Consider the following 24266-nt stretch of genomic DNA (forward strand, 5'->3'; position numbering starts at 1 on the left):
GTAGCTGATTTTATTTCCTCCCAGTAACAAGTTAACCTTGAAGTACAGGAATGAGCGATGTGCCTTTAAAAAAAAAAAAGCACATGCTGAGATAATATCGTTTCAGTCAAGCTTTTTTTTTTTTTTTCTCCGTTACAGCGACATTAAACAACCTTATGTTTCCAAATAGCAGAGTTAAGTGATGAGAGTCTGCTCTGTTTTGGTTTGGTGTCTCATTTTAAAGATGCCCCTGGAGAGCGTTGCATTGCACAGTTCCACACATTAACATTCTGCATGTGTTCAGCTATAAATCAAAGCTGTAATAACTTGTACCATTATTAGGAGATAAATGGATAACCATTAAGTAATTAATTTATTTGTTACATTGTGGAACTTTTGACTCCCAATGTTAAAACATGTCATACTCCTCCATTTACAGGTATCTGCTGAAAGTCACAGCCGGTTTGATTGAAGCACTGCTGTACACTGACATACTTATGTTCTCTTTCGGAAACAGTGGTGGTGTAGAACGCAGTTTTTGATCGAAATGTAACTCTGATGTCAAAATACCGGAATAACGCATTTATTCGACCTAAAGAGCTAACGTTTGACTTGAACTTATCCATAATGTCAACGCTTTCAGGTAAAACCGGATCCTGTCAGACGCCATTACCCAGGTCTAACACTAGAGGGCAGCAAAGGCAAACCGTAGAGCTTCTACCGTTTTAAATAATGGTTCAAAATTTATAATTTTATTCTTTTATTCCAAATTTGAACATTAAACATTATAATAAATGCAATCAGACCAACACTAAATATTTTTCACTGATTAGCTAATTCAGATAAATCTTTATTTTAAAACTAGGGTGCTTAATATTTCATGTTTAAGCTAAATGTTCTTGGCTTAAATAACCATAAAACAAAAGTCACTGAGTTTGGGAGGCCGTGGCCTGCCATTCTTGTCTCAGCAGACGTTGTAAGAGGTATCCATGCCTTCATTTCACGCTAACATAACTATTGAAAGAGTCTTTATTCAGGTGTCAACCTGTCTTTGGTAAACAGACTTCAGTTGATCCAAACTCTGCAGCATAGTTGCCAAATGTCTTCCGTAAGCAGGACCGAACAGGATCCATACCCCTACTGCCTGCCAGTCAGTTTTCAAATGGATTTTAAGACTTTATTACTTCGTTGTACAGCGTGTGCACACCCCCTCAAGAGAGATTGTGAAGACAACAGTCGTGGCTGTTTCTCTATTTGTGTTATGTCTCACTCAGGATACTCTCCTTCTACATAAAATTCAGTTATATTATCATTTCCCCATATGTCTGTATGTATATTTGATTATTCTAGACGTGCAGCACTTTGATCAACAGCTGTTGTTTTAAAGGTGCTTTAGGGGACAAAAATGACGAGTAATATAAAGATAACGTTCGAGGTTTTGTCCAGAACTCAGGTTTAAATGGCCCAGAGGCGCTGCATGACTGCATATACCCACCTTTAGTTTTACATTTTCCGTGTATTTAACCATGTTGAGCTTCAGGATAATTCTTTTACACTTGGGGTAATCAGTCTTTTGATTTGTTTTGTTAGTTTGTTCATTTTCAAAGAAGTTATCAGTTTCAGATTGTTTATGGTGGCTTCGTTTTACTGTGGAGAGGTCAAATATGAACCAAACATCCAGAAAAACCTGGTTACATTAAAGTTTGAAGCTGAAAAGTCACCATGTACCCTTAGCCAGAAAGCAGCACCAAATCATACTTCCACCTCTCTGGATGGCTCTGAGGTGTTGTTCTTCGAGTCATACTCAACATTTCTCTCCCTCCAAACCTCATGTGTAGTTAAGGTCTTACCATCATCACCACATGAGGCACGACTTTCCATGGATGTCCAGGGCAAGAGTGATTGATGGGTATTTAAGATGTATAACAACAGTCGTCACGTTCTCATCCAGCTTCTTCCTGATGGTCTTATATACATTTAAAGCCTTGCATGGATCTATTGGGTTGTGGACAAGTGTGCTTTGGATGCACTGAAAAAAAACTCATTGATGTTGGGGATGTTGCCCTGAGCCTAATTTATCTAATTCAATTGTTTTCAGCAATCAAAATCACATGTAAAAAATAAAGGATCTTTTGTTGTTTTTTTCCAGAGAGACCCACAGTCTCACAGATTGAGAATTGGTTTATCACATATCTATCCGTTTTTGTTCATAGAGCCAATGGATGAAGATGTACGATCTTTGGAGATGTCTTGAGTCATTCCTCGTTTTCTTATTTTCAGTAATTTAATGTCCCAGACCGACTTAGTCTCCTTTGCATGGATGGACGGGCAGACAGACGGGCGGATGATTGGATGGATGGATAAGATTTCTCAAAGTTGTATTTATTCCATCCCAATCCCTCTCAGTGGTATGTCTAATAACCAATAACCACACACACACACACACACACACACACACACACACACGCACACACACACACACACACACGCACACACATATGCAGTCATGGACAAAATTGTTGGCAATCAAAGAAAATCCAACAAATAATTTGAAACTGATTGAAATAGTAATAAGAAAATTACTGAACACGAACTGATGACAATCAGACATTGCTTTTGAATTGTGGTTCAACAGAATCAACTAATGAAACAGGCCTGGACAAAAATGATTATGCCTGTAATATGATATTTCTTTTTGCTTTTGAGGCAATCCTTGCAGTCAAACAATTTATGTAACTATCAATGAGACTTCTGCACCTGTCTGCAAGTATTTCTTCTGACATGTCTCCAGACAGGCTGCTTCAGCTCCTTCTATAGACATTCAACAGAATTTAGATCAGGGCTCATAGGAGACCACTTCAGAACAGTTCTTGGGTGCTTCTAGCTGTGTGTTTTGTGTCATTATGCTGGAAGACCCATGACCTACAAATGAGACCAAGCTGTCTGACTCTAGGCAGCACATTTCTCTCCAGAATCCCTTGATAGTCTTGAAATTTCATTGAATCTTGCACAGATCTGAGACACCCAGTGCCAGATGCAGCAAAGCAGCCCCACAACATAACTGGGCCTCCACCATGTTTCACAGTAGGGACGGTGTTTTTTTCTTGGTATGCTTAATTTTTGCATCTGTGAACATAGAGCTGATGTGCCTTGCCATATCACTCCAGTTTTATCTTATCTGTCCAAAATGACATTCTCCCAGAAGCTTTGTGGCTTGTCAATCTTGCTTTTTATGATTTGCTGTCAACTGTGGTGTCTCACATGAAGTCCGCTTTGGTTCAAACAGTGAACCTTGACCTTGGCAAAATAATCGTCATGACGATGCATCGCGATTCTAATTTTCGCGATCTACTGCATCGATTCTTGACGCCAAGTATCAATCATTAATTTTAAAAAATTGATAAATAAAACTGCATGAATGGTTGGCGAACATCACCCAAAAACAAGTGGAATACAACTTCATTGGTTTAAAGGACCAGTGAGGCCATATAAACGGTACTAATTATCCTTATTTTGTTCCAAAAAAAAAAGTAAAAAACAAAGCAACTGGACTTGTTTTCTGTAGTTGAAGACGTCCTTATTTTGTTATTTTAAGTTTTATAAATCCTAAGCACTTTTTGTCAGTGTGTCCAGTCCAATAATAATAATATTTGTGTCCAGTAACAGTAATATGGGTTTTCATGGCAATACCTCCAAAAGTCATTTCAATAAATACAGCTATAGATGAATTCAGTTGCTTTCAGTTATGTATCAATTGAAGACACTATCCATACACAGCCAGTCAGCCACTGGTAATGGCTGTAATTTTTTCTAACAGTGTTCAGTGAAAATATGACAATGCATCGCGATACATCGCAATAATTCAAGTATCGTGATGCATCGTGATAGAATTGGATCGTGGCATGTGAATCGGGATTCGAATCGAATCGTGACTTCTTTGGCAATACCCACCCCTACTTACAAGATGGCAGTGATGACAGGAAGCAGGAACACGGCATGGATGTGATAAGAACAGGGTAGTATGATGAAGGGCCTAACTATGAGTGGGGAGAACTGGGAGACTATATAGGAGAGGAGAAAGAGGAACAGCAGGTGGAGCAAATTACCCAGGTGAGAGGAGTAAAGGCAACTAGGCAGAAGAGAGGGAGGCAATGAACTGGCAGGGGCAGGAGGAGAACAGAATCTAGCAGGGAAACAGGATGAATGACCAGACATGAGGGAACAACCTAACTAAACTAAGGACCGGCAGACAGAAAAGAGAAATAAAACAGAACATGAATAACTACTAACATCTATAAGAACAGAAAACTGACCAGTGACAACAACAAAAATCTATAGATAAACAATGCTAAAAGGTGCAAACCTATAAGCAGAATCACAAACTCCCCAGGAGCTAAAACTCAATGACAATGAACAGAAACTGACTGCAACAGGAACTGAAACAGACTAACATGAGAAAACCTAAATCAAAACTACAGAATCCCCGGGGACCTAATAACGCGGAATAAACAAAGTCCAGGGCATCCTGGCGCAAACTTAAAAACAGTGTTTTCCTCCGCTTCTGTATTCTCTGATTTAGAAGTCGGTGAAACCATCTGCAGAATTAAATACACAAGGTAAATAGCCATGATTGGAGCAGCTTTATTAGGGAGAATAACGATTGTGTAAAGCAAAAGGACCCCTCATCCCTCCCTCCCCTCTCATCATCAGCACAGTAATGATGAGCTTTCTGCCACCCTCAGTCTGTGAATGCGGACGAAGTCTGATTAGGAAGCATAGAGGAGAAAAGCGAATTGCAAAAAGCCATCATCATCATCATCATCATCATGCTTCAGACAGCGGTGAGGGGTTCCAACGCGCAGCTGGAAAGAGGAGCAGATCAGCCCCGAGCCCTTTTAAATTCTCTTTACGCAGGCGCACATGCGGCCAGCTGTGACGGAGATGTGAGGAATGTTGACGGTGACGGACTGGAAGGTGTGTCGCTCTTTGCTGCTCCTGTCGCCTCCCCCCTTTAGTTAAAGGGAGACAGACAGAGAGAGGGGGGTGAGAGAGAGAGAGAGCGAGAGAGAAAGACGTTTCCTGTCCTCTTGGTGCTAACGCCGTCGCCGATCGCTCACTTCACACGATGGCACGCCTGCGTCCGTGTGCGAAGCCGCTGCGTAGCGAGCCCCGTTGCCTCTCGTAAGCAGCGAGACAAACCCAGAGAGAGAGAGAGAGAGAAAAAAGTGTCTCCATGTCTGAATTCGGGTCGCAGAAGAAGAGCGACGTCGGCCCACCGGTTGCTGCAGACTGGAGAGGAGCGTGCGGAGGGGCCAGCGCCGGGATGAGCGCGGAGGCGCGCCGCGGAGGGGAGCCCGTGTCGAACGGAAGCTGCAGCGCGTCGGACGCCGTCAAGAGGCTCCAGAACGAATCCCGCTGCGATTCCCCGACCTGGGAGAACACGGCGTCGGAGTCGGCCCCCAAATCAGCGATCCCGCGACGCAGCAGTCTGATTAAGGTAGGTCACCGCTTCAGTCAGGAGGAAAGGGCTCTTCTGAGCACAGATGTGTCTGGGTAGAGTCTGGCAACCTGCAGGTATACCCTACAAAAAAAGAGATTGATTATAGATCAAGAGTTACATCTTCAATTTAAGCCAGGCAGGCGTGACAAGAAAACTAAACTTAGTATGACAGTAGCCTACTTTAAGACGGATACACGTGCTCCTTTTCATTCATCCTGTGATATCAAGTTCCCACTGCTGGAAGTGAGAGGGCCTGCTGGATCCCATGTCCAACAACTGCAGGATCCCATCATCATCTCTGCACATTTGCCAGCTGCTCCTGAGGAGACGTTCACAAACGATGGAGTGACGCAACAATGGATGATCATCATCCCAGGCTCCATACATCGTTTTAAAAGCAAAACTTAAGCTTTCCAAAGTATTGTGCTGGAAGGGGCTCGTGCCTCGCAAGAGGACGTATACTCTGAAACCTTTTCACATTTTGTCATGTTGCCCCTCGGTGTATTTTACTGGGATTCTGTGACAGACCAACATAAAGTAGTGCATAAATATGTAATTTTTTATGAATAAAAATCACAATAGGTAGTATTTAGCCCCATTCACATCAACCCCTTGCCGCGCATTGCCGTTACAGCTCGCCTGATTAGTAAATAGAGTCTACCCAGTATTATAACCCAGTTTTATAACCTGTGAACTTCTTAAGAAAAGCCACATGGCCGCTATGCTATTTGCCTCAAACCATGCAAGGGACACAGCAAACGCGTGATAAAAGGTGCTCTGAAATTCTGGTCTGACGAGACCCTTATTCAGTTCATTGACCTGTACTGTGTGTGGCTACAACCCTGCGTGGTGGAAAGCTGCACTTGACATCAAATGCAAAACACAGCGGTGGCAGCATCATGCTGTGGGGATGCTTGTCTTTAATCTTCCTTTCTTCCACAAGGCTTTGCTCTTCACAGACGCTGTTTATCCAGTCCGACTGAGGTTGAGCTGTTTTCTGCAAAGGGCCTGCAGCTGTAATTGCTGCAAGGTGAAAATGTGCTCCATCGAAGCATTGACCTATAGTGGGGGGTGCTGAGTCGAAATTCTCGCCACACTTTTTTAGATTTGCTTTGCATAGTTTTTCGTCAACTTAATTCTGAACTACGCTCTGTTTAGCTCGTAAAATCCATGTGAAACACATTGAAGTTTGTGGCTGTGATGTAATCGCGTTTAAAAAGGTTTAGGGGGAACGAGTCCTTTATGCAGGGCGCCGTATGTTAGCTGTTAGATAGCAGCGATGCATGCTAAGAGCCCGTACAGCTGACAGAAGAAGTGGAGGAACTAAAAAGTGTTCCTAAAAAGACACCGTCAACCTTCAGTTTTGATTGAAACTGACAAATTGGATTCTTTCTGCCCTCCTCATCGCCCACAGTTAAACACCCTCTCATTTATTCCCTCGCAGCTGTGCAAGTAAATAGACGTGAAGTTTATTTAAAGCTAGACGTCCACATTCTTTACAACCTACCTTTGATTTTTGAAGGACACTAACCTTTTAATGCATTACTATATCAATATCCTCTAATCGATACCTCATTCCTTGGCATGGGGATCTTTATGGTTTTGGCCCCCCCGGGGGGGGGGGGGGGGGGGGGGGGGGGCTTGAGGGAGGTCTCGCATGGCTCTCCAGCTGTAGCTTGTCTGCAGAGCTGCTGCCTGCAAGGACACGATTATTTGAACATGCCATCATCTCGCTCCCGCTCGCTCGCTCTGTTTAGACGCGTGAACGTCTGATGAGCGATCGGCCCCTGACTCAGCAAGACAGGAAGCGGGACCCGTTGGCCAACTTCCTCACACAGTTCGTGTTGCAATATTGTTATTAAGCCACGAGCAAGTTGGAGGTGACAAATCACTTTCCCTGGAACACACATCCGTGCACATCAAATCAGACACGTCTTTCCCACACACAGGCCCGCTCTTGTAGAGGCCCCCCCTCTGCTGCTGCGGCCGCCTCACAACACCAACAGCCTGAAAGCGTCACACGGAGTTGAAAATGGTGCCAAACAACCCTCGGGAGCATACTTTAGATATATATACGGTGTCGCTGTGGTGATGCACGGAGGGGGGGAATGATCAAAACACGCCGCACCCCTCTTGTTTTGCGTCAGTGCACAAGTGTGTGGTTGAGCTGAGTTGCCTGAAGAGCGCTAATAAGAAGTCCCCTATACGGTTTACCGCAAAGCATTCTGGGCTCACAGCAACACGCGGAGGACTGGGCTCTGCTCAGATGAGATTAAATATCAACTTTTTGACCTGCATGGGAAAACTGTGTGGAAAACTAATCACGCCTCTGCTGTGAAACATGGTGGTGGCAGCATCATGCCGCGGGGAGGCTTTTCTTCAGCAGGGATGGGGAAGCTTGTCAGGGATGGGGGGGTTGTTAATATGTAGTTAAATACCAGGCATTCCTGGGAAGACAACCTTTTGAGTTGGGACCGGTGAAGAGGTTCACCTTCCAGCTGGAAAACGATCCCTAAGCATACAGCCGGAGCCACAATGGATTGATTTGCACGTTCACGTCAGAATGGGGCTTGTCCAGGGCTAAATCTGATCGAGCCTCAAACGTTGCTCTTTAGAACCACGAGCCAGAGCTCATCCAGCAGGCGATCAGTGGTGTGCACGCTGCTAATCCCCAGGAACCTGCCTGTGCATGCAGATTTACATGACTGCAGCTCAATCCTATCATGTTAGGAGTTATTATTGCAGTCTGTCAGCAAAATTGCGCGAGTCTCTGTTTTGCTAAGGTTCTCCTTTAAGGTCGCAGTCCAGATTCCTCAAGGCATTACCGTGGGATGGTATGTTGGATAAAAAAAACAGGAAACGTCACATTCCTGAATGATACCTCACAGGGGTTGATGTTTTTGTTTCCACCGCGTGTGCACGCGTGTGTCTTCCTGGTCCCCTCCGCAAAGTTAATCAGGGCATTTCATTAGTATGTACTCATTAGTATGTACTCCAAGCTGTCCTCTTTTTTTTTTTTTTTTCTTCCGTCTCCTTCATGCATGTGAAGGAGACAGAGCAGCAGACAGCCACTTAGTTTAAGTCTGCTCCAAGTTCGTCTGAGACGTGGATATCAGTCGTTCATCTCTCTCTTCCTAATAAAGACACTCCGCTTGTTCTGACCTTTCTGACAATAAATTACCAGTAGAAAAAATAAATCATTTGTCCAGCCAGCGGACACTGAAAGGCTTTCTGTTTCATGTTTCTGTGTGTCTTTTCTTTCCACTTAAGACAGTAAATTAGCATTCCAGAAGTCTTGGATGGTGCCTCTGCCTGTCTCAAGGTTGAAGGTTGTATTTTTTTTTCCTGGCGGGACGGGAAAGAAGGCCCTTTCTGTATGACCATTACAGACGTAGATATGCAACGTTTTGCTAAAATCTGCAGAGACTTTAACCGGTACCAAATGGTTTGCTCCGATGAGATTAAAATCAAGCTTTTTGGCGACAAGCATAGGTGGGTTTCGGATGAAATTTATGCCCTCTGTTGAGCACAGTGGATGATCTGTGATGCTGTGGGCCAGTTTCTCTTTCAAAGGCAATGGGAATCTTGTGAGTGCATGGATTCGTTATATTTTTGAAGTACCGGGTTATTTGAAATAAAAATATGTTGGGCTCTGCCAGTAAACTAAAATGAGTCATCTTCTGGTGTTTCAACACGTGGTCAAATCAACACAGAAATGAGTGATCAAGACACAAATCAGCTTTTTTAATGGCCATCTCAATCCCTAGCCTTATAACAAATGTGGGATGCATTGAAGATTAATAGAGCATAAGAGAGGACTCAGGACTCTGGATGGAATAAAAGATGCAGCTTTCCATATGCTCCAGCCTCATAAATTGTCATAGGAACAAATAAGTGCTGCTCCGTTGTCAGAAGGGGGGCCGTGCAAGTTATTTACTGCGGGGTTGCTGATGATAATTCATCTCTGCATTCCTCAGTGTGAGATCTGGCTACGGGAATACAATCTAAATCTACTTTAAGGCTTTTTATAAACCTGAGGTGCCATTAGAAGCGGCCTGCATTATCCAGTATATGCGTGTGACAGAGAAACAAATATTTTGGATTTGTGCGTGGTTTCCTAACCTGAGAGAGCAGCATTAGCTGAAGGTGTCGCCACAAATCCTAGGATGATGTGCTGTTTGATTCCAAGCACCTCCTGGCATTTAAAAATCTTCCCTAAACCACCGTGAAAGTGTTTTTAATCAGCATGAGCAAGGCCCAGGGAGAGAGTCCATTGTCGCGCTGCAAAGAGGAAATGCTACTGTTCACTGCATTGACCGTTAGCTATAGTTTCTCTTTTTTTATGTAGAGCAGACTTATTAACAAAAAAAAAAAACAATAGTTTACCATAAACTTTAAAATCAGGAAGATTCTTATAGAAAAAACGATGCGGTGAGGTGGTGCAGTGATTATTTCTCAGTTGCTCAGGTTTGGCGTTTGGTCTCTGGGCTGTTGGCATGGCTTTGTATGTGGCTTTCCACATTTCCCACATACAGTGTTTTGTAAAAGTATTCACCTCCCTTCACTTTTGACCTATTTTGTTACATTCCAAACTGTTAATTGAAATAGTTTCCAATCTTATCTTATTTGATGCATCTGGACAAAATGGTCTAAGTTGTTTTTATATATATATATATATATATATATATATATATATATATATATATATATATATATATATATATATATATATATATATATATATATATATATATGAAACATAGCTTGGTGGCAGCATCATGCTGTGGGGATGTATCTCAGCAGTGGGGACTGGGAAATGGGTCTGAGTAGAGTTAGGACCCTTTCTTGAGCTAAGACCCTTTCTTGAGCAGAACTTGTGTCAGTCTGCCTGTGATCTGAGACTGGGACGGCGGTTCACCTTCCAGCAGGACAATGATTTGAAGCAGACTGCTAACGCAACACCGGAGTGGATTAAGGGGAAACATTTAAATGTGTTGGAATGGCCTGGAATGGCCTAGTCAAAGTCCAGATTCTCAATCCAACTGAGCGTTGAAGTTCGCTGTTCACAAGCAAAAGCCATCCAACACGGAGGAGCTGGAGCAGTTTTGCATTGAGGAATTGGCAAAAATCCTAACGGCAAGATGTGACAAGCTCATAGAGACCCATCCAAAGCGATTTGTAGCTGTAATTTCAGCAGCGGCTATACAAAACACTGACTTTACGGGGATAAACAGTTCTGCAAATTGAAGCTTTATGTTATTTTGTCCTGTTTTTGCTTCACTACAAGAGAACAACGCAACTTCAGAGTTGCAGGCATGATCTGTAAAAGAAATGGAGCAAACTGTCAAACAATACATTTTAAATCCTAGTTGTGAGGCAGCAGAAGATGAAAAATGGCAAGGGAGGCGAATACTTATGCAAGACGCTGTAATCCTATGTACTTCAGGATCATTAGTCATTCTAATTTGACTCTAGGTAGGACTTTAGGCCTAGAAGGCTCTTTTTCTGCAACACTTGGGTAATCGAAAATACAAACACAAACAAGCTGAGGCAGAGACGCCCAAGTCCAGTCCTTGGGAACCATCCTGCAACTTCTAGATGCTTCCCTTCTCCAATGCAAATGAATCAAATGAATGGCCTGTTACCGGGCTCTATGCAGAGCTGAATGGCTCACTGGTGAGTCAAATCCCTGACCGGCATTTGATCCATGTGTGTTGGAGCAGGGACGCATCGAAAAGTTGTAGGCTTGTAGCTCTCAAGGACCTGATTTCGGTAACCCTGAGCTGACTTAGTATGTTGGAAAAGCTCAGTGTTTATGAATCTTCTCATTTGTCCAACAACAAATATCCCTACTGCATTTCTTATGCAGATCACACATTTGTTACAGTTCTAACGACTGCATTCACACTACAAGTGCGATGATACATCCAGCTCACGAGATGAAATGATGCACGACGCCGTTCGCAGGAATAAGACATGATTTCAGCATTCTTTTGGGGTAAACCAAAAATTCTCGTTTTTTTTTATGTATTTGTTTATAAATAAATGGTTGCTGAACACAAGACAGTGGTTTGAAGAATCTGTGTAATACACAGTAGATACAGGGGCTTGCAAAAGTATTAATACCCTTTGAACATTTTGTCACATTACAACCTCAAACATAAATATATTTTATTGGAATCTTACGTGAAAGACCAAGACAAACAAATGTGAAGTGGAAAGAGAAGTATACATGATTCATTTTTAATTTTTTTTAAATTTTTAATTATTTTTTTTTAACAAATAAAAAACTGAAAAGTGCGGTGTGCAAAATTGTTCAGCCCCATTTTCTCTGAGTGCAACCAATTGCCTTCCGAAGTTGTCTGATGATTGCTAATGAGAGAATGGAGTCCAGATGTGTGTAATCTCATTTCAGTACAAATACAGCTGCTCTGTGACGGCCTCAGAGGTTGGTCAGACGAACATTATGTTTATGTTTGTGGTTGTAATGTGACAATATGTGTAAAAGCTGAAGAGGTATGAATACTTTTGCAAGGCGCTGTAAGTCCAAGCGTACGTATTCTGAGGTTTTCACACTTAGCTACTTCTAAGGCTACTCCCAAAGCCCAAAAAAAAAAAAAAAAACCCCAAGCACTTTGTGAGTTCTCTTTGACAAAATATTATGGTGCTTTAGTATCACGAGATCTCGGCCTTGACCCCTAATTCAGGTGCTAATTTCAAGACTAGAAGATTTCACTAGTCTTGAAATAATTAAACCTTTTTGCCATTTTCTGCATTTGTAGTTGTCCCCTAACACACGTTAAATGTGATTCAAAGGAACAGCTGAACAACTCCCCTGATTATACACTCATATGTAGCTTTAACACAATGTCTGTTTATGAAGTTTTTTTTTTCTTATTTTCCCCAAGTGGCTATCGTAAGAAGCAGAATACTACATTTTAGTTTTAATAGTGTCTCTATTTGCTTTTGATGCTTTTTGTTCTTAAACTGCAGATCATGTTTGCTTGTATAGATTCTCAATCATCTAATCTTCTGTTAGGGAACTTTTCCCAAATCAAATTTCCAGCCTTATAATTTTAAGAATAGCTGTTAAAATGACTTAAAAAAATGTCAACTTTTGGGGGAAAAAGGTGATGTCAGGGCAACGCCGCAGCATATGAATCACCACAGCCACTTCCTCAGAAACACGGCCGGGCCTAAAGACCCTGGGGGTCTGTTTCTTTAAGGGAGCGTTGTCTGCTCTGTGGAGGATTTAACTATATAATAACGTGTTTGACTGAATTAAAACCTACTTGAACATCTTCCCAGATTCTTTGACTCTGCGAGTTATTTACTTTTTGACAGGAGAGAGTATGCTCTGTTTGTTGTCAAAGATCCGAATGCTTTATAGCATGTAATTAGATCCAAAGAGCTTCTTTCAAGAACCAAGCTTAATTGCCAAAGAAAGGCGTACTTTATTCTTAAAGGCTCCAAAAGACAAAAGCTTCAAATTCCCTTTCTATATTCATAACATCCTCTGCGATGATATTACATTAGTCTGTGCGTGGGTATCTTACCTTCTGTTCTCGTACAAACTATCCAAACCCTAGTGGACACTTTGAACACTGCCCTTCTGCTCACCATTGATACCCGGCTTGCCTGTCCTTGATGTTCATCTGTGACGTTTGTCAGCTAACCCTGCGGTTAGATTTCTGACAAGATGACCTTTTGAAATCAACCTTTTTTTTTCTTTAAAGTCGCTTCATGGTACATCGGCGTGTGTGAGCCGTTGGGCGTACGTGAGCACACAGGGCGTCAAAGGTCTGACGCGCTAAAAGAGCTTCTGCTGCTCTTCTCGGCACCAGGGCAGAGGTTTTTAGTCAGAGATAGCAGGGGGAGACGGCGTGCTCACCACAGTTTCTGTTGCTCATGATTCCCATACCCTGAGCGGACTGACCTGACCACACTGGGCTTCCTGCGCTCTGTTTGTCTGAACGCTAAGACCATGTGGCGTGCACACCTTAAGATAAACCCAGATGTAACTTCAGTAGGCGGTGTACGTTTTGAAAACTTGCATCGTTTTTTGGTTTTTCTCCATGAGCAACGGTTTCAAACATTTATTGTTTAATACATAAAATCTGCCAAATGACCACTGCAAAGCCAAACCACTTACCACAAAGTGGGTAATGACCATGAAGAGGACAGAAACACATGGTTTTTAAAATTTTGTTGCAAATAAAAACACGTGAAGTGTGGCATGCACTGTATTAGATTAGATTGTATTAGATTAGATTAGATTAAACTTTATCGTCATTACACAGGTACAGGTACAAGGCAACAAAATGCAGTTTAGGTCTAACCAGAAGTGCAATAGCAGCAAGTGCAGGATAAACAATGGTTCCATAGGTACAGGACATGGGCTAATAAATACAGAGATGTGATACTATTATAAACATAATCTTACTGATAGATTTGTCCTATGAGTATAATATATAGGTAACTAGTATTGTGAACTAAATTTACAGATGGATGTGTGCCAAATATAGTATACTGATGGATGTTACTATAAATAGAGTTTTACAGATATGTACAGGTATTCTTGGCCCTTTACTCTGACACCCCTAAATGAATCCGGCGCAACCAACTTTCTTCAGCTTTAGTCACCTATTTAGCAAATGGAGTCCTTCTACATAAGTGTAATGTGTAATTTAACTTTAGTATAAATATGGCTGTTTTGAAGGCCTCAAAGGTCTGCTGGGCAACCTTGGTGAACAAAGTTCAAATGAGAAAATCTTTGATCTGCCCTCAAATCTGGCCTTTACGGAACAGAGGAAGGAAACTCTTGTTGAAAGAAATACAAAGCAAGTTTCTTGCTATAGCACCATTCATGCTCAAATTATTTAAAGTGCTTTACAGGAAAATAGACTGTAACATTTAGCACCTTTTAAGGGATATATTACCTAAAACACAAGGAGGTCATTTCTGGGGTTTTGTTATTTATTTCTGATCACCTGCCAGGCTTTCAAGAGAAGAGAGAAAAAGGAAGAAAAAAACTGATGACCGTCACCACCCCGGGCGTATTTAATATAAACAAACAAATTCAGCCGTGTGCTCTTAAAGCGCGACCTTTCCCAAGCTCTACACGACCCGATAAGTTCAATAATGCATCGTCCAAAAGCTAGAATAAATAGCTCGCTGTAAATAAGTATTGTCCCTCAAAATTTGTATTCCTCCAGAAAATAAATAAATGAAAATTTAAATTAAGTTTGGCAACTTATTTTAATTTATTTAAAATTAAATAAATGTTAAATAAATGTATTTAATTTTAAATCTCTGTCACATATATAGACTTTATTTACGCTTCCGTAACCCAGATGTTTCACAATGTAATCACAATGCTGATAATAGGCCAACTGGCCAGTGTAACGTGATATCTGAACTTGCTGTGGTTGAACAAAGATGGCACTAATCCTCTTTGGCAGCAACCCCAGCCTGACCTGGTGTTGCCTCGACTCTTAAATGATTACTTTTCTCTGCTTTTCCTCACTGAGGTCACTCAGATAGATGCCCACTGCAGTATAGATACCGACTGTTGATAACGAGTCCACCAAACCCGGCTTCAAAAGAATCCAAACTATTCCTTCCACCCATATCGCCTTGCAGAGAGGGTTGGGGAAGTGTGCCTGGTGAGATAAATCTTTAATGCTTGGTTACCTTTAAAAGCATGAGGTGTCTGAGAGATCTTCCAAGAAAGGCAACAGACAGCTCGGGCTGTTGCTGTTTCTCTTGTTTGACATGATTAATGCTGTTTGTCAGCTTGCTCTCTTTGCCAGAGAGATGAAAGGACCGCCAGCCAAAGTCAATGCTGAGCCTTAGATTAGCGTTAGCAGTTGTCTTACGGATATCTAGAGGTTCCGTGATGCATGAACTTTTAGAAACGTAAAGTTTGGAGAGGGTTCTTCTGACAGCTCATTTTATATACAAATGGGGTGTTGCCTGTTCTATGTTTCCACAGAAGTTACTGCTGACTTCTTTCCGCGCCGTTTAGCTCCAGGTTGTTTGTCTGGAAACCTGCTGTCAATCTCTGACCTCCATCTCCACCAGCCGATTCTTCACATTCCACCATGAGGCCGTCTACCGCATCGTCATGCGCGCAGATGATGGAGCGTTTCGGGTCAGGGAAGTGCATGGAGCTGTTGACGCAGCACACAGCGGCATGGCGAGGGAGTATTGAGCGTAATGGGAAAAGGGAGGTGGAACCAACCTTTTAGGTCGTTTGTTATTTTGGACAAGACAAATTGATCTGTTTGTGTCGTTTTGCTCACATGGTGTCGATGACTGAGCCGCAATCTGTGAAGAAGACTCCAACAAAGCTTCCTGGGAGTGCAGGGTTGCTTAGTATGAGGAGCTTCTGCGATTGCACACTTTATTGGTTGTCCTTGACGTGTGGCAAAACACTCCATGAGAACTGGCATTAGCGGAGTTGGCCTTTAGTTGTTAAGGTTATAGATGGGCGGCTTTGGAGGGGTAGCGAGATAATGGTAAAGGACTTGGCGCTTAGCCTGTTTCACAGAAAACTAAGATCTTTGTGAAAAAAGAAAAACTGAGCTTCTGTTAGGTATTACTGGGCTCAGCAACACCTCGCTTGAATCTTCCAAAGATTGAGCGGATGTTAAACGGGAGCTGTTGATGCTTGTGGGACTATCAGGTGTTTTTATAGCAAAATGTGCAAAAAGGTTGTTGAAATTTCCCTCTTAGCCTAAGCTGTAGTACAAGACTTGTTAAACCTGAGACCTACAGTATGTCCTATGTATATCTATCTATCTATCTATCTATCTATCTATCTATCTATCTATCTATCTATCTATCTATCTATCTATCTATCTATCTATCTATCTATCTATCTATCTATCTATCTATCTATCTATCTATCTATCTATCTATCTATCTATCTATCTATCTATCTATCTATCTATCTATCTATTATATCTATCTATTATATCTATCTATTATATCTATCTATCTATTATATCTATCTATCTATTATATCTATCTATCTATTATATCTATCTATTATATCTATTATATCTATATCAATATATATATGGAGAGAGAGAGAGATTTATATTTGTAGCCTTTTTCTTGATTGTTGACAATGCAAAGGCCTGGATGGACTTCCCCCACCTCAGCCATAATGAAGAATTTTTAAAAATAAATAAAACAGAGGTTGTGATATTGTTGAGTTGTTTCTAACCCTTATTTTTTTTGTCAGGAATCCATGTTTTATATTAACTCGCCCAGGTTATTGTAATTCCCATTATGCCGGATTAGATCGGTCATCCCTTCACCTCTTGCAGCTTTTACAAAATGTTAACAGCAACAATACAACTAATATTTTACCACAGTTTTGTTACTCTTTGTTACTGGTTTTTAAATGTCTTAATGGTCTTACCCCATCATATTTAAATTATCTTCTAAACACCAGACATCCACATAAACATTAAAGTCAAACAACTCGTTGCTCTTAGATGTTTGGAGGTCAAATTGGAACAGTTCAGGTGCCTCTCTGTTGCAGCCCTAAAACTGGGGTATAATCTGCCGGACCGTATAGGAGCAGCTCATAATCTCTAGATTTAAGGTGCTTTTAAAGTTATTTTGGCTTTTGAATTAAATAGAGCTTGACATATTAACTATTTCTATTTTTTTAAATAATTTTTTATTTCTATTTAACCTCAGAGGTTGGATTTCATGTGTCGTCCAAAGGGTCTTATCAGGAAGAATAGTTCATACGCTTTTTTATTTTCAGTGTTATTTTCAAGAATTCTTGAAAATTACCAGGACCATGTTGTGATGTTAAAATGTGATGCAGCGTAACAAGTTGTAGCTAGGCAAGACATTTTTGTATTAGTTTGATAACCTTATATAGTTTAGTTTGAGATTTGTTTTGTAGCTTCCTTAAAAGGATCTGCTTTTATTTAAAATAGAAGAAAAAAACTATGATAATTTATACTACTACTAAGGTGTTAAAACACATTTTTATCTGTAACATCTATTTATCATCAGTTAGACACACAGACCTGAGCTGCTTGGCCATCTGTAGCTCGTAGCTTACCAACAGCAGTTTTTAAAGGGCCTTAACTTATTAAGATTCATGGATGACGCTCGTTCAGTTTGCACTCGATGACCCTCCGTGTTTTGTAATAAACGAATATCTATAAACCGCACACCTGAACAGCAGTGTGCAGCAACAGGTGGGTGGGTTGCACACAGAAAGAAAAGTGTGGCCGCCCCGTGTGTCTTTAATAAAGTATTCTAGGGCAGATGAGAGTGAATGCATGTGAAAAGGCAGAAAAAAATCCTTTTCTTTACATGTTCTCCATATTTTTGTTTAGATTCTGCAGTCCTTTGTAGCAGGGCACGCTTTTCCACGTTGACGTAAGGGCTTAAACAGACTTCTGTACTGAATTGTCTGGTATTAATGTAATGTAATTTTGTGACATAGGTTGGCTTTACTTGTTACACAATAACAACAAACTTGCATCACTTCTCCTACTGCTTTTTATAATTTATTTAGCCTTTTTTCCCCCCTCATGAAACATTCACTTTTGGTTCCTGTCTCTTCTGACCCTCCTCCTTAAAGGTTCCATAAACTTTACATGGTCACATATTTCTGTCTCTTTTTCTCTTCCTATTTTGAGAGGTTTTCACATGGGAGGCATTAATTCAATGACTTTAAGGATGGCATGGTTATGCAAAAAAGAAAAGAAAAAGCTCATACCGCCAAAACAGCCTTTTACGGTGGATCTCTAGGGACGGTCTAACTCCCACTGATGTAAAAGCTCAAGACTTTGAGATCTTTAAATGCACACACAAAGTATAAATCATGTGAAAAACCTCCATGATGATATCAAAGTGTCTTGAACAACTTTTAGTAATTAAACCCACTTCAGAGGTTAAATCAGGAAAATGCAGAGTATGAAATGTTAAGCAAAATATTTAAATGTGCCTATAAATAATTAAATAATCCTTTTAACTTATGGCATTAAATAAGTGTCATTTTTTTTGTAAAATGAATTCATTTAAATATACATTTCATTATTTCACTCTGTATTTATTTATTTCATGGCCTCACGCAGCAGACTCATGTTGAAATTATTTAAACTGTCACCTTCACCTGTCAAACTCAATGGGTGGGATTCGGGAGATCCTGACGCCTGATTGGCTGCTTCACACTTAACGAGACGAGACAACTTCTTCTTCTCCGAGGTCAATAATTTTGCAGAAAGGTGCAGAAATAAGTTCAATAACGTGTTGCAATCTGTTCACCACAGACTGGTTGAGCAACTCCAGCTTCTATATCCCTAATTTGGTTGGAAATATCTCTAATAAGTTCACGGGAGAGTTAAATATCAGACCATATACCATTAGACCACTGATGGTCTGATAGTACACTGATGGAATTCTACTGTCAAGGAACTTTTAAGTAATATTCTAATTTATTGAATATGACTTTTCACTCCTTCCTTTTTCTGTGTGACCAATAAGCAGTCACACTTCCTTTTGACAAATTTCTATTAAAAGATCTTTTTTAAATAATACTGTCTATGTCCCATGCACATCAGAAGTCCATTGACCTCCCAGCAGATCCAAAGTTTGTGTCATTTTTTTAAATCATGGATGCGGGCTTTTAAAATTCTAAATTTGCATTAAAAGTAACGGAAAGGTTAATTATGACTAGTTTGTTTCCTACATTCAATATTTTTTAGCTCTAAATAGGATGATATTTGCTCTTAAGGGTAATAGAAGTGTACATCCTGAAAAATAAATCATTTTAAATTCATGACGTAAAGACCAATAAAGGTCACTATTTAGGCATGATGTGTATTAAATGATTTTTTCTGTGTGAGGAAAAATGTTAGTTTTTTTTTTTTACCTGATTAAAATTAGGCGTAAATAAATTAGAATTGACTGGTAGCATGATCTAAAGCGGGGGTCACCAACATGGTGCCCAGGTAGCCCCCAGGACCATATGCGGTGCCCAGAAACCTGTTTAAAAAAATAGCACAACCCTCCAGTGAGCTGCATGTAAAACCTTATTTTATTCAGTTTCTCTTCCTTTTTAATCTTACATGTATTTACATAGATTTAAATATAACAAAAGCATTTAAAACATGTTTATATTACATAAAGTTAAGGTGAGCTCCCTTCGTATGCCATAGTACCAATGAAAAGGTTGTTGCTAAGCCTCCCCACAGATACCTCCTGTAGGGCTGCTGTACCTATTGCTTAGTGTCTGATGTGTTTTTTTATCATCCTTCTTAGATATTACTGTAGTTTTGCTTGTTGTAGATGTTAACTACAACTCAAAAAGGATTTGCACATACACACTTTCATATTTAACAACTAAAAAGCACTCGGCCCGTGTGGGGTTGCTGTGCTCTCGGTTGAGTGACTCTTGAAATAAACTGTGTTGTTAATCCTCGGTTCTCTTCTGTCGCACAAACGGCGCGCAAGCAAGGCCCCAGGCGAAGCCGTTCTCTCACCCCTCCGACGTTCTCCGCTCTCACCTAGCAACTGTCTTTCCTTCTCTCTTTGTCTTAATTAGTGGATCAACGATGCCACCCACTAATGACCCACATCTTCGTTTTGCTGACTCTGAGAAGCTGTAATTAGTGATACAAGCTTGTTGCACACGAAGGCCTTCGTGAATCAGCCCCTGTATGCCTGTTAGCCGCCTAATGAAGGCAACGGCCCGAGCTTTTTTTTTTTTTTCTTCTTCTTCTTTTTTCCAAAGATGCACAGCAGTTGACTTCGGCTGTTCTTGTTTTTTTAGTTTTAAAGTTCAAACTTGTGTATTTGCAGTCATGCATACTCATTTCAACAACTGCTTCTATTACGCGGTGCCTCTTGGTCTCTTTTCCATTTCTCTCACGCTCCATTCATTTAGACATTTGTCCATCTGCTCAGTGTCTCGGTCTCATGCTGCAACGGGAACAAAAGTAACCGCGTACTCACACAGTCACGGATATCTATCGCCACAGTGTCCATGGGCTAAAATGTAAAACATTGCAACAACATACATCTAATTGATAAAAAAAAGAGAAAAAACACAATTAGAAGAGTAAAAAATTAAAAATACTCCCACTACTGCTAAAACGCACTGCATGGCAAAAAAGTTGCCACTTGGATTTAACTAAACAAATAGGTACGAGTCTTCCATCGGGAAATTACTGCATGGCAGATTATGTTTCAGCTGGCAGCAAGTTATTTAACTCCAAATGGTGCAATGACTTGCTTCTCATTTCTTAAATAACCATGTGGAACGAAAAGATGTCAGCCTGTTTCAGGAGGGTCAAATCATTGGTAGGCATCAAGAAGAGAAGATTGCAGAAACTACCAAAATTGGGTTGAGAACTGTCCACTGCATTACCAAAAACCGGAAGGATAGCGGGGACCCCTCGTCTTCGAGGAAAATGTTTTTGTTAAGTCTCTGCTTCATTGAAAAACCACGCTTTCTAACTGTAGTTTTAGATAAGCATTACCTTAATCAGCATGATGAGTGGCAAACCTTTGATTTCCATTACAGGACTGTATGAAATTTAATGATTGTATTAAATTTTTCTTTGGCTATCTCTCAATGCGCACATTTGTGGTTCTTCTATGCTTCAAACAACCAAAGAATTTCCTATTACTCTGGCTCTTATTTTGCCGATCTCATTAAAACTACTTTATACCGTGGGAATATCGTGACGCAAAATCGTTAAAATCGTGGTATACCTCAATACCAGAACCCAGACCATGTCTAATCTCCAGTGATCTGTTTTTAATAACCTAAGATATTTGTAGTGTGACTTTTCGTTGAGTTTCAGTCATTTTAACTTTAAACGGTAGAACTAATTCAAACAAATCAAAGCTTGGTCAAAAGTGTCACATGACTGGTGTGACTGATATTAAAGAGCAGATTAATTAAAGATTAGTCCATTTTTGAAGCACATTTGTTTGTTTTTGACCTATTACTATAGGACTTTTTATTTGTTTCGCTCTCTGCTACATTTAGAAAATATATCCATGGTCTAGATCCGCTTGTTCTTGCAGTGATGGGCGTGCAGGTGCCTGTTTTTAGCCGTCAGTGTGTGAGAGGGAGGGCACTCACTGGGTAGGTTGACAGTCCATTACTGGTCACTTGATAAACAACTGTTTAAGCTCATTTTAGCTTATAATTAGGAACAATTTACAGTAACCAATTGACCCAACACTCACGTTTTTGGACTGTTGGAGGAAGCCGGAGTACCCAGAGAGAACCAGTGCATGCATGTGGAGAACAAGCAAACTCCATGCAAAAATGCCGGCAATTGAACCTTTGGACCTTCATGCTGCAAGGCAACAGTGCTACCCAACCGTTCCACCGTGCAGCCCTACTAGATTCAGAAAATAAAGACCTATTTGCCTGTGAAACCCTGGGGCCAAATGCTTATCACAATGCATCATCTCTGCTGCGGTTTGTGCGCTCATTTTAATATTTTCCCCCTGAGTGTTTAATATATGCTGCCCACCTTTTGAGATAATCAACCATCAGATTATTTAGTCTACTTCTCTGGAAAACATCATGTTCTTTTTGTGTTTATACACATATCAACCACTTTATTAGCTACACCTGTTTTGACCACTTTTTGACACATTTCTCAGATGTTCTGCTCTGACATAGCATTCTGCATCACTTTGTTGCAACCCATTGACTAATTGAGCTACTGTTCCCTTTCTGTCATAAAAAACTTGCACGCCTATCCTCCTTTGACATCTACAGAGCACTTTTGGTCCACACAACTGCAGCTCTCTGGACTTTTCTATGTTCCGGGACGTTCTCTGTAGACCTGGGAGATACGTAGTTGTGCATGAGACTTCAAGTAGTTCCCTAGATCCGTCTGACATCTACGACCAAGTTGTGTTCAAAGTCACATAAATCCCCTTTGTAAGCTGCCCTGATGCTCGGCATGATCTTCATCATCATGTCTAGTGACCCAAATGCATTCAGTTGCTGCCATGTGATTGACTGAGTTGCTTTTTGGCAATTAGGAGCAATTGAACAGGTGTATGAATTGGCCGCTTAGAGCAAATTTAGTAAACTCTTAACATTTAGACGACCAAAGTCAGTTCTAGAGGAAAAAATCTAAAATGTTCGTAATGCTTTGCATGCAATTCTGCCTTATGATTCAGTTCAACGTTTAGCTCTTCGTAGACCACTTCCTGTGGGTTTTGCACAACTTTATTCAAATATACTTTCAGTTAGAACCTTTCCTTCTTATTTACTCCCTGCATGTACACGGCTAAACATCTGACGGCTTTGTATCAGAGACCAAACGCAGGAAGAACGTTAGCATTAGCATGTCATCGTGGTCTGAGGCCGTTGGCCAGACTTGGGTTTTAATGTAAAGCAAAAGTAAACCCTGGGAATCTGAGGTCTAATTTGAATGTGCCCTAAATGTTTAGGCTAGAGGTAAAAATACATTTTAGCTGCAAAGAAGAAGCCATTGCTCCCCACTGGAGGAAGACTGTTTTTGTAAATCTGAATAGACATGCTGTTCGGCTCCTGAAATGATGTTGTCAAACATTATGTGCAGTTTATTCGTTTGAAATTCACTGTATTTAAATGTGCGGCACCAAAGGCTAACTGGACATAAATTAACATATTTACCACCATTTTCCTGGAAGAACAAAGAGCTATTTGGTAAATGAATATTGAACCAATTTGTTTTACATCTACTAAATAAGTGTCTGCATATTTGCATCGTTTTCCGTATGAAATCGTTCCAACGGATACCAAACAAGAAAAGAACTATGTTTATCATACAAATTATATTATTGTGTAAATATATAAATAAATGATGTTCAACATCCAGCCAAAAATATATATAAAAAAAGTGTTTACAGATGGAGATTTTGAAACATTATTCACAGCTTGTTCCACATCACATGCCCTGTCGTCTGTGTGAAACCTAAAAATAAATAAACCCATATCTAGATTTGAGAGTAATGTGGGTTTCGCATGACTTCTTTTTTTTTTTACTTTTTCATTCTCTTTCTCTCCCCTCTGCTGTCGCTCGTCTTCGCTCTCAGCGGAGTTACAGGAAGCTCTCTGTGACGGGCTGATGGGCTGCTTCCTGTTTTGAAGCACGCTGGCGGTTTCTTGGGCTCATCTTGCAATTTCTTTGAGAAAAGAAAGCAGAGCCCCATGTGATGCAGGCACCTCGTACAAAGAAGGGGGGCGAGGATAAAACCTACAGCTCCGTCGGTGAATGGAGGGGCATCTTTTTTTTTTTTTTTTTTTGCAGCTTCTTCTGCTTCTGTCATGTCTGGAAGAGAAAATAAAAAGGCTTTGGTTCTGCTCAACTTTTTGTTGTGCTTGCTGGCTAATGGGTAACCTTTACAGTTTTTATTGATTGCTTTAAACTGTTTGAAGAAACTGGCAACCTCTAAGTTTTCATCATCACCACCTCAGCAGAGCAAAAGACACCTCTTGCAAATGAGTTAACCCATTCTCATTGGTTTGACTCATTCTTCCCACTCTTTCGCAAAACAGTTAACACAGATGTCATTCATGCAGTCCAAACTCCATTGCTTTAGCTGTGGTAGCAAAACAGAAACCATATGTTCCAAGCTCTTAGAAACTTCTTGATCGGAATGAAATCACTGAAGCACCTGATTGACACCTCTTTACACAATTTTTCAATTTGCAATCAGTTTGCAGGCTTTACGTAAAAGGTGCCATGTTGTGTGTTGTTCTTTGCAAGCATGGATGGTCTAAGGCAGA

The 24266-nt window shown here is 40.6% G+C and overlaps 1 protein-coding gene across 1 annotated transcript in view; it reads left to right on the forward strand.

Moving 5' to 3' along the window:
• The first annotated feature begins 4821 nt into the window (after window positions 1-4821).
• Window positions 4822-24266, forward strand: part of LOC105934318 (inactive phospholipase C-like protein 2) — a 43912-nt gene continuing 24467 nt past the window's right edge. The window contains exon 1 of the mRNA XM_012874248.3: window positions 4822-5476. Within this exon, the coding sequence (XP_012729702.2) occupies window positions 5213-5476 (264 nt within the window). The 5' untranslated portion in view covers window positions 4822-5212. The remainder of the gene's footprint in view (window positions 5477-24266) is intronic.

Source organism: Fundulus heteroclitus, chromosome 13 (assembly GCF_011125445.2).
Source record: "Fundulus heteroclitus isolate FHET01 chromosome 13, MU-UCD_Fhet_4.1, whole genome shotgun sequence".
NCBI classification, from domain to species: domain Eukaryota; kingdom Metazoa; phylum Chordata; class Actinopteri; order Cyprinodontiformes; family Fundulidae; genus Fundulus; species Fundulus heteroclitus.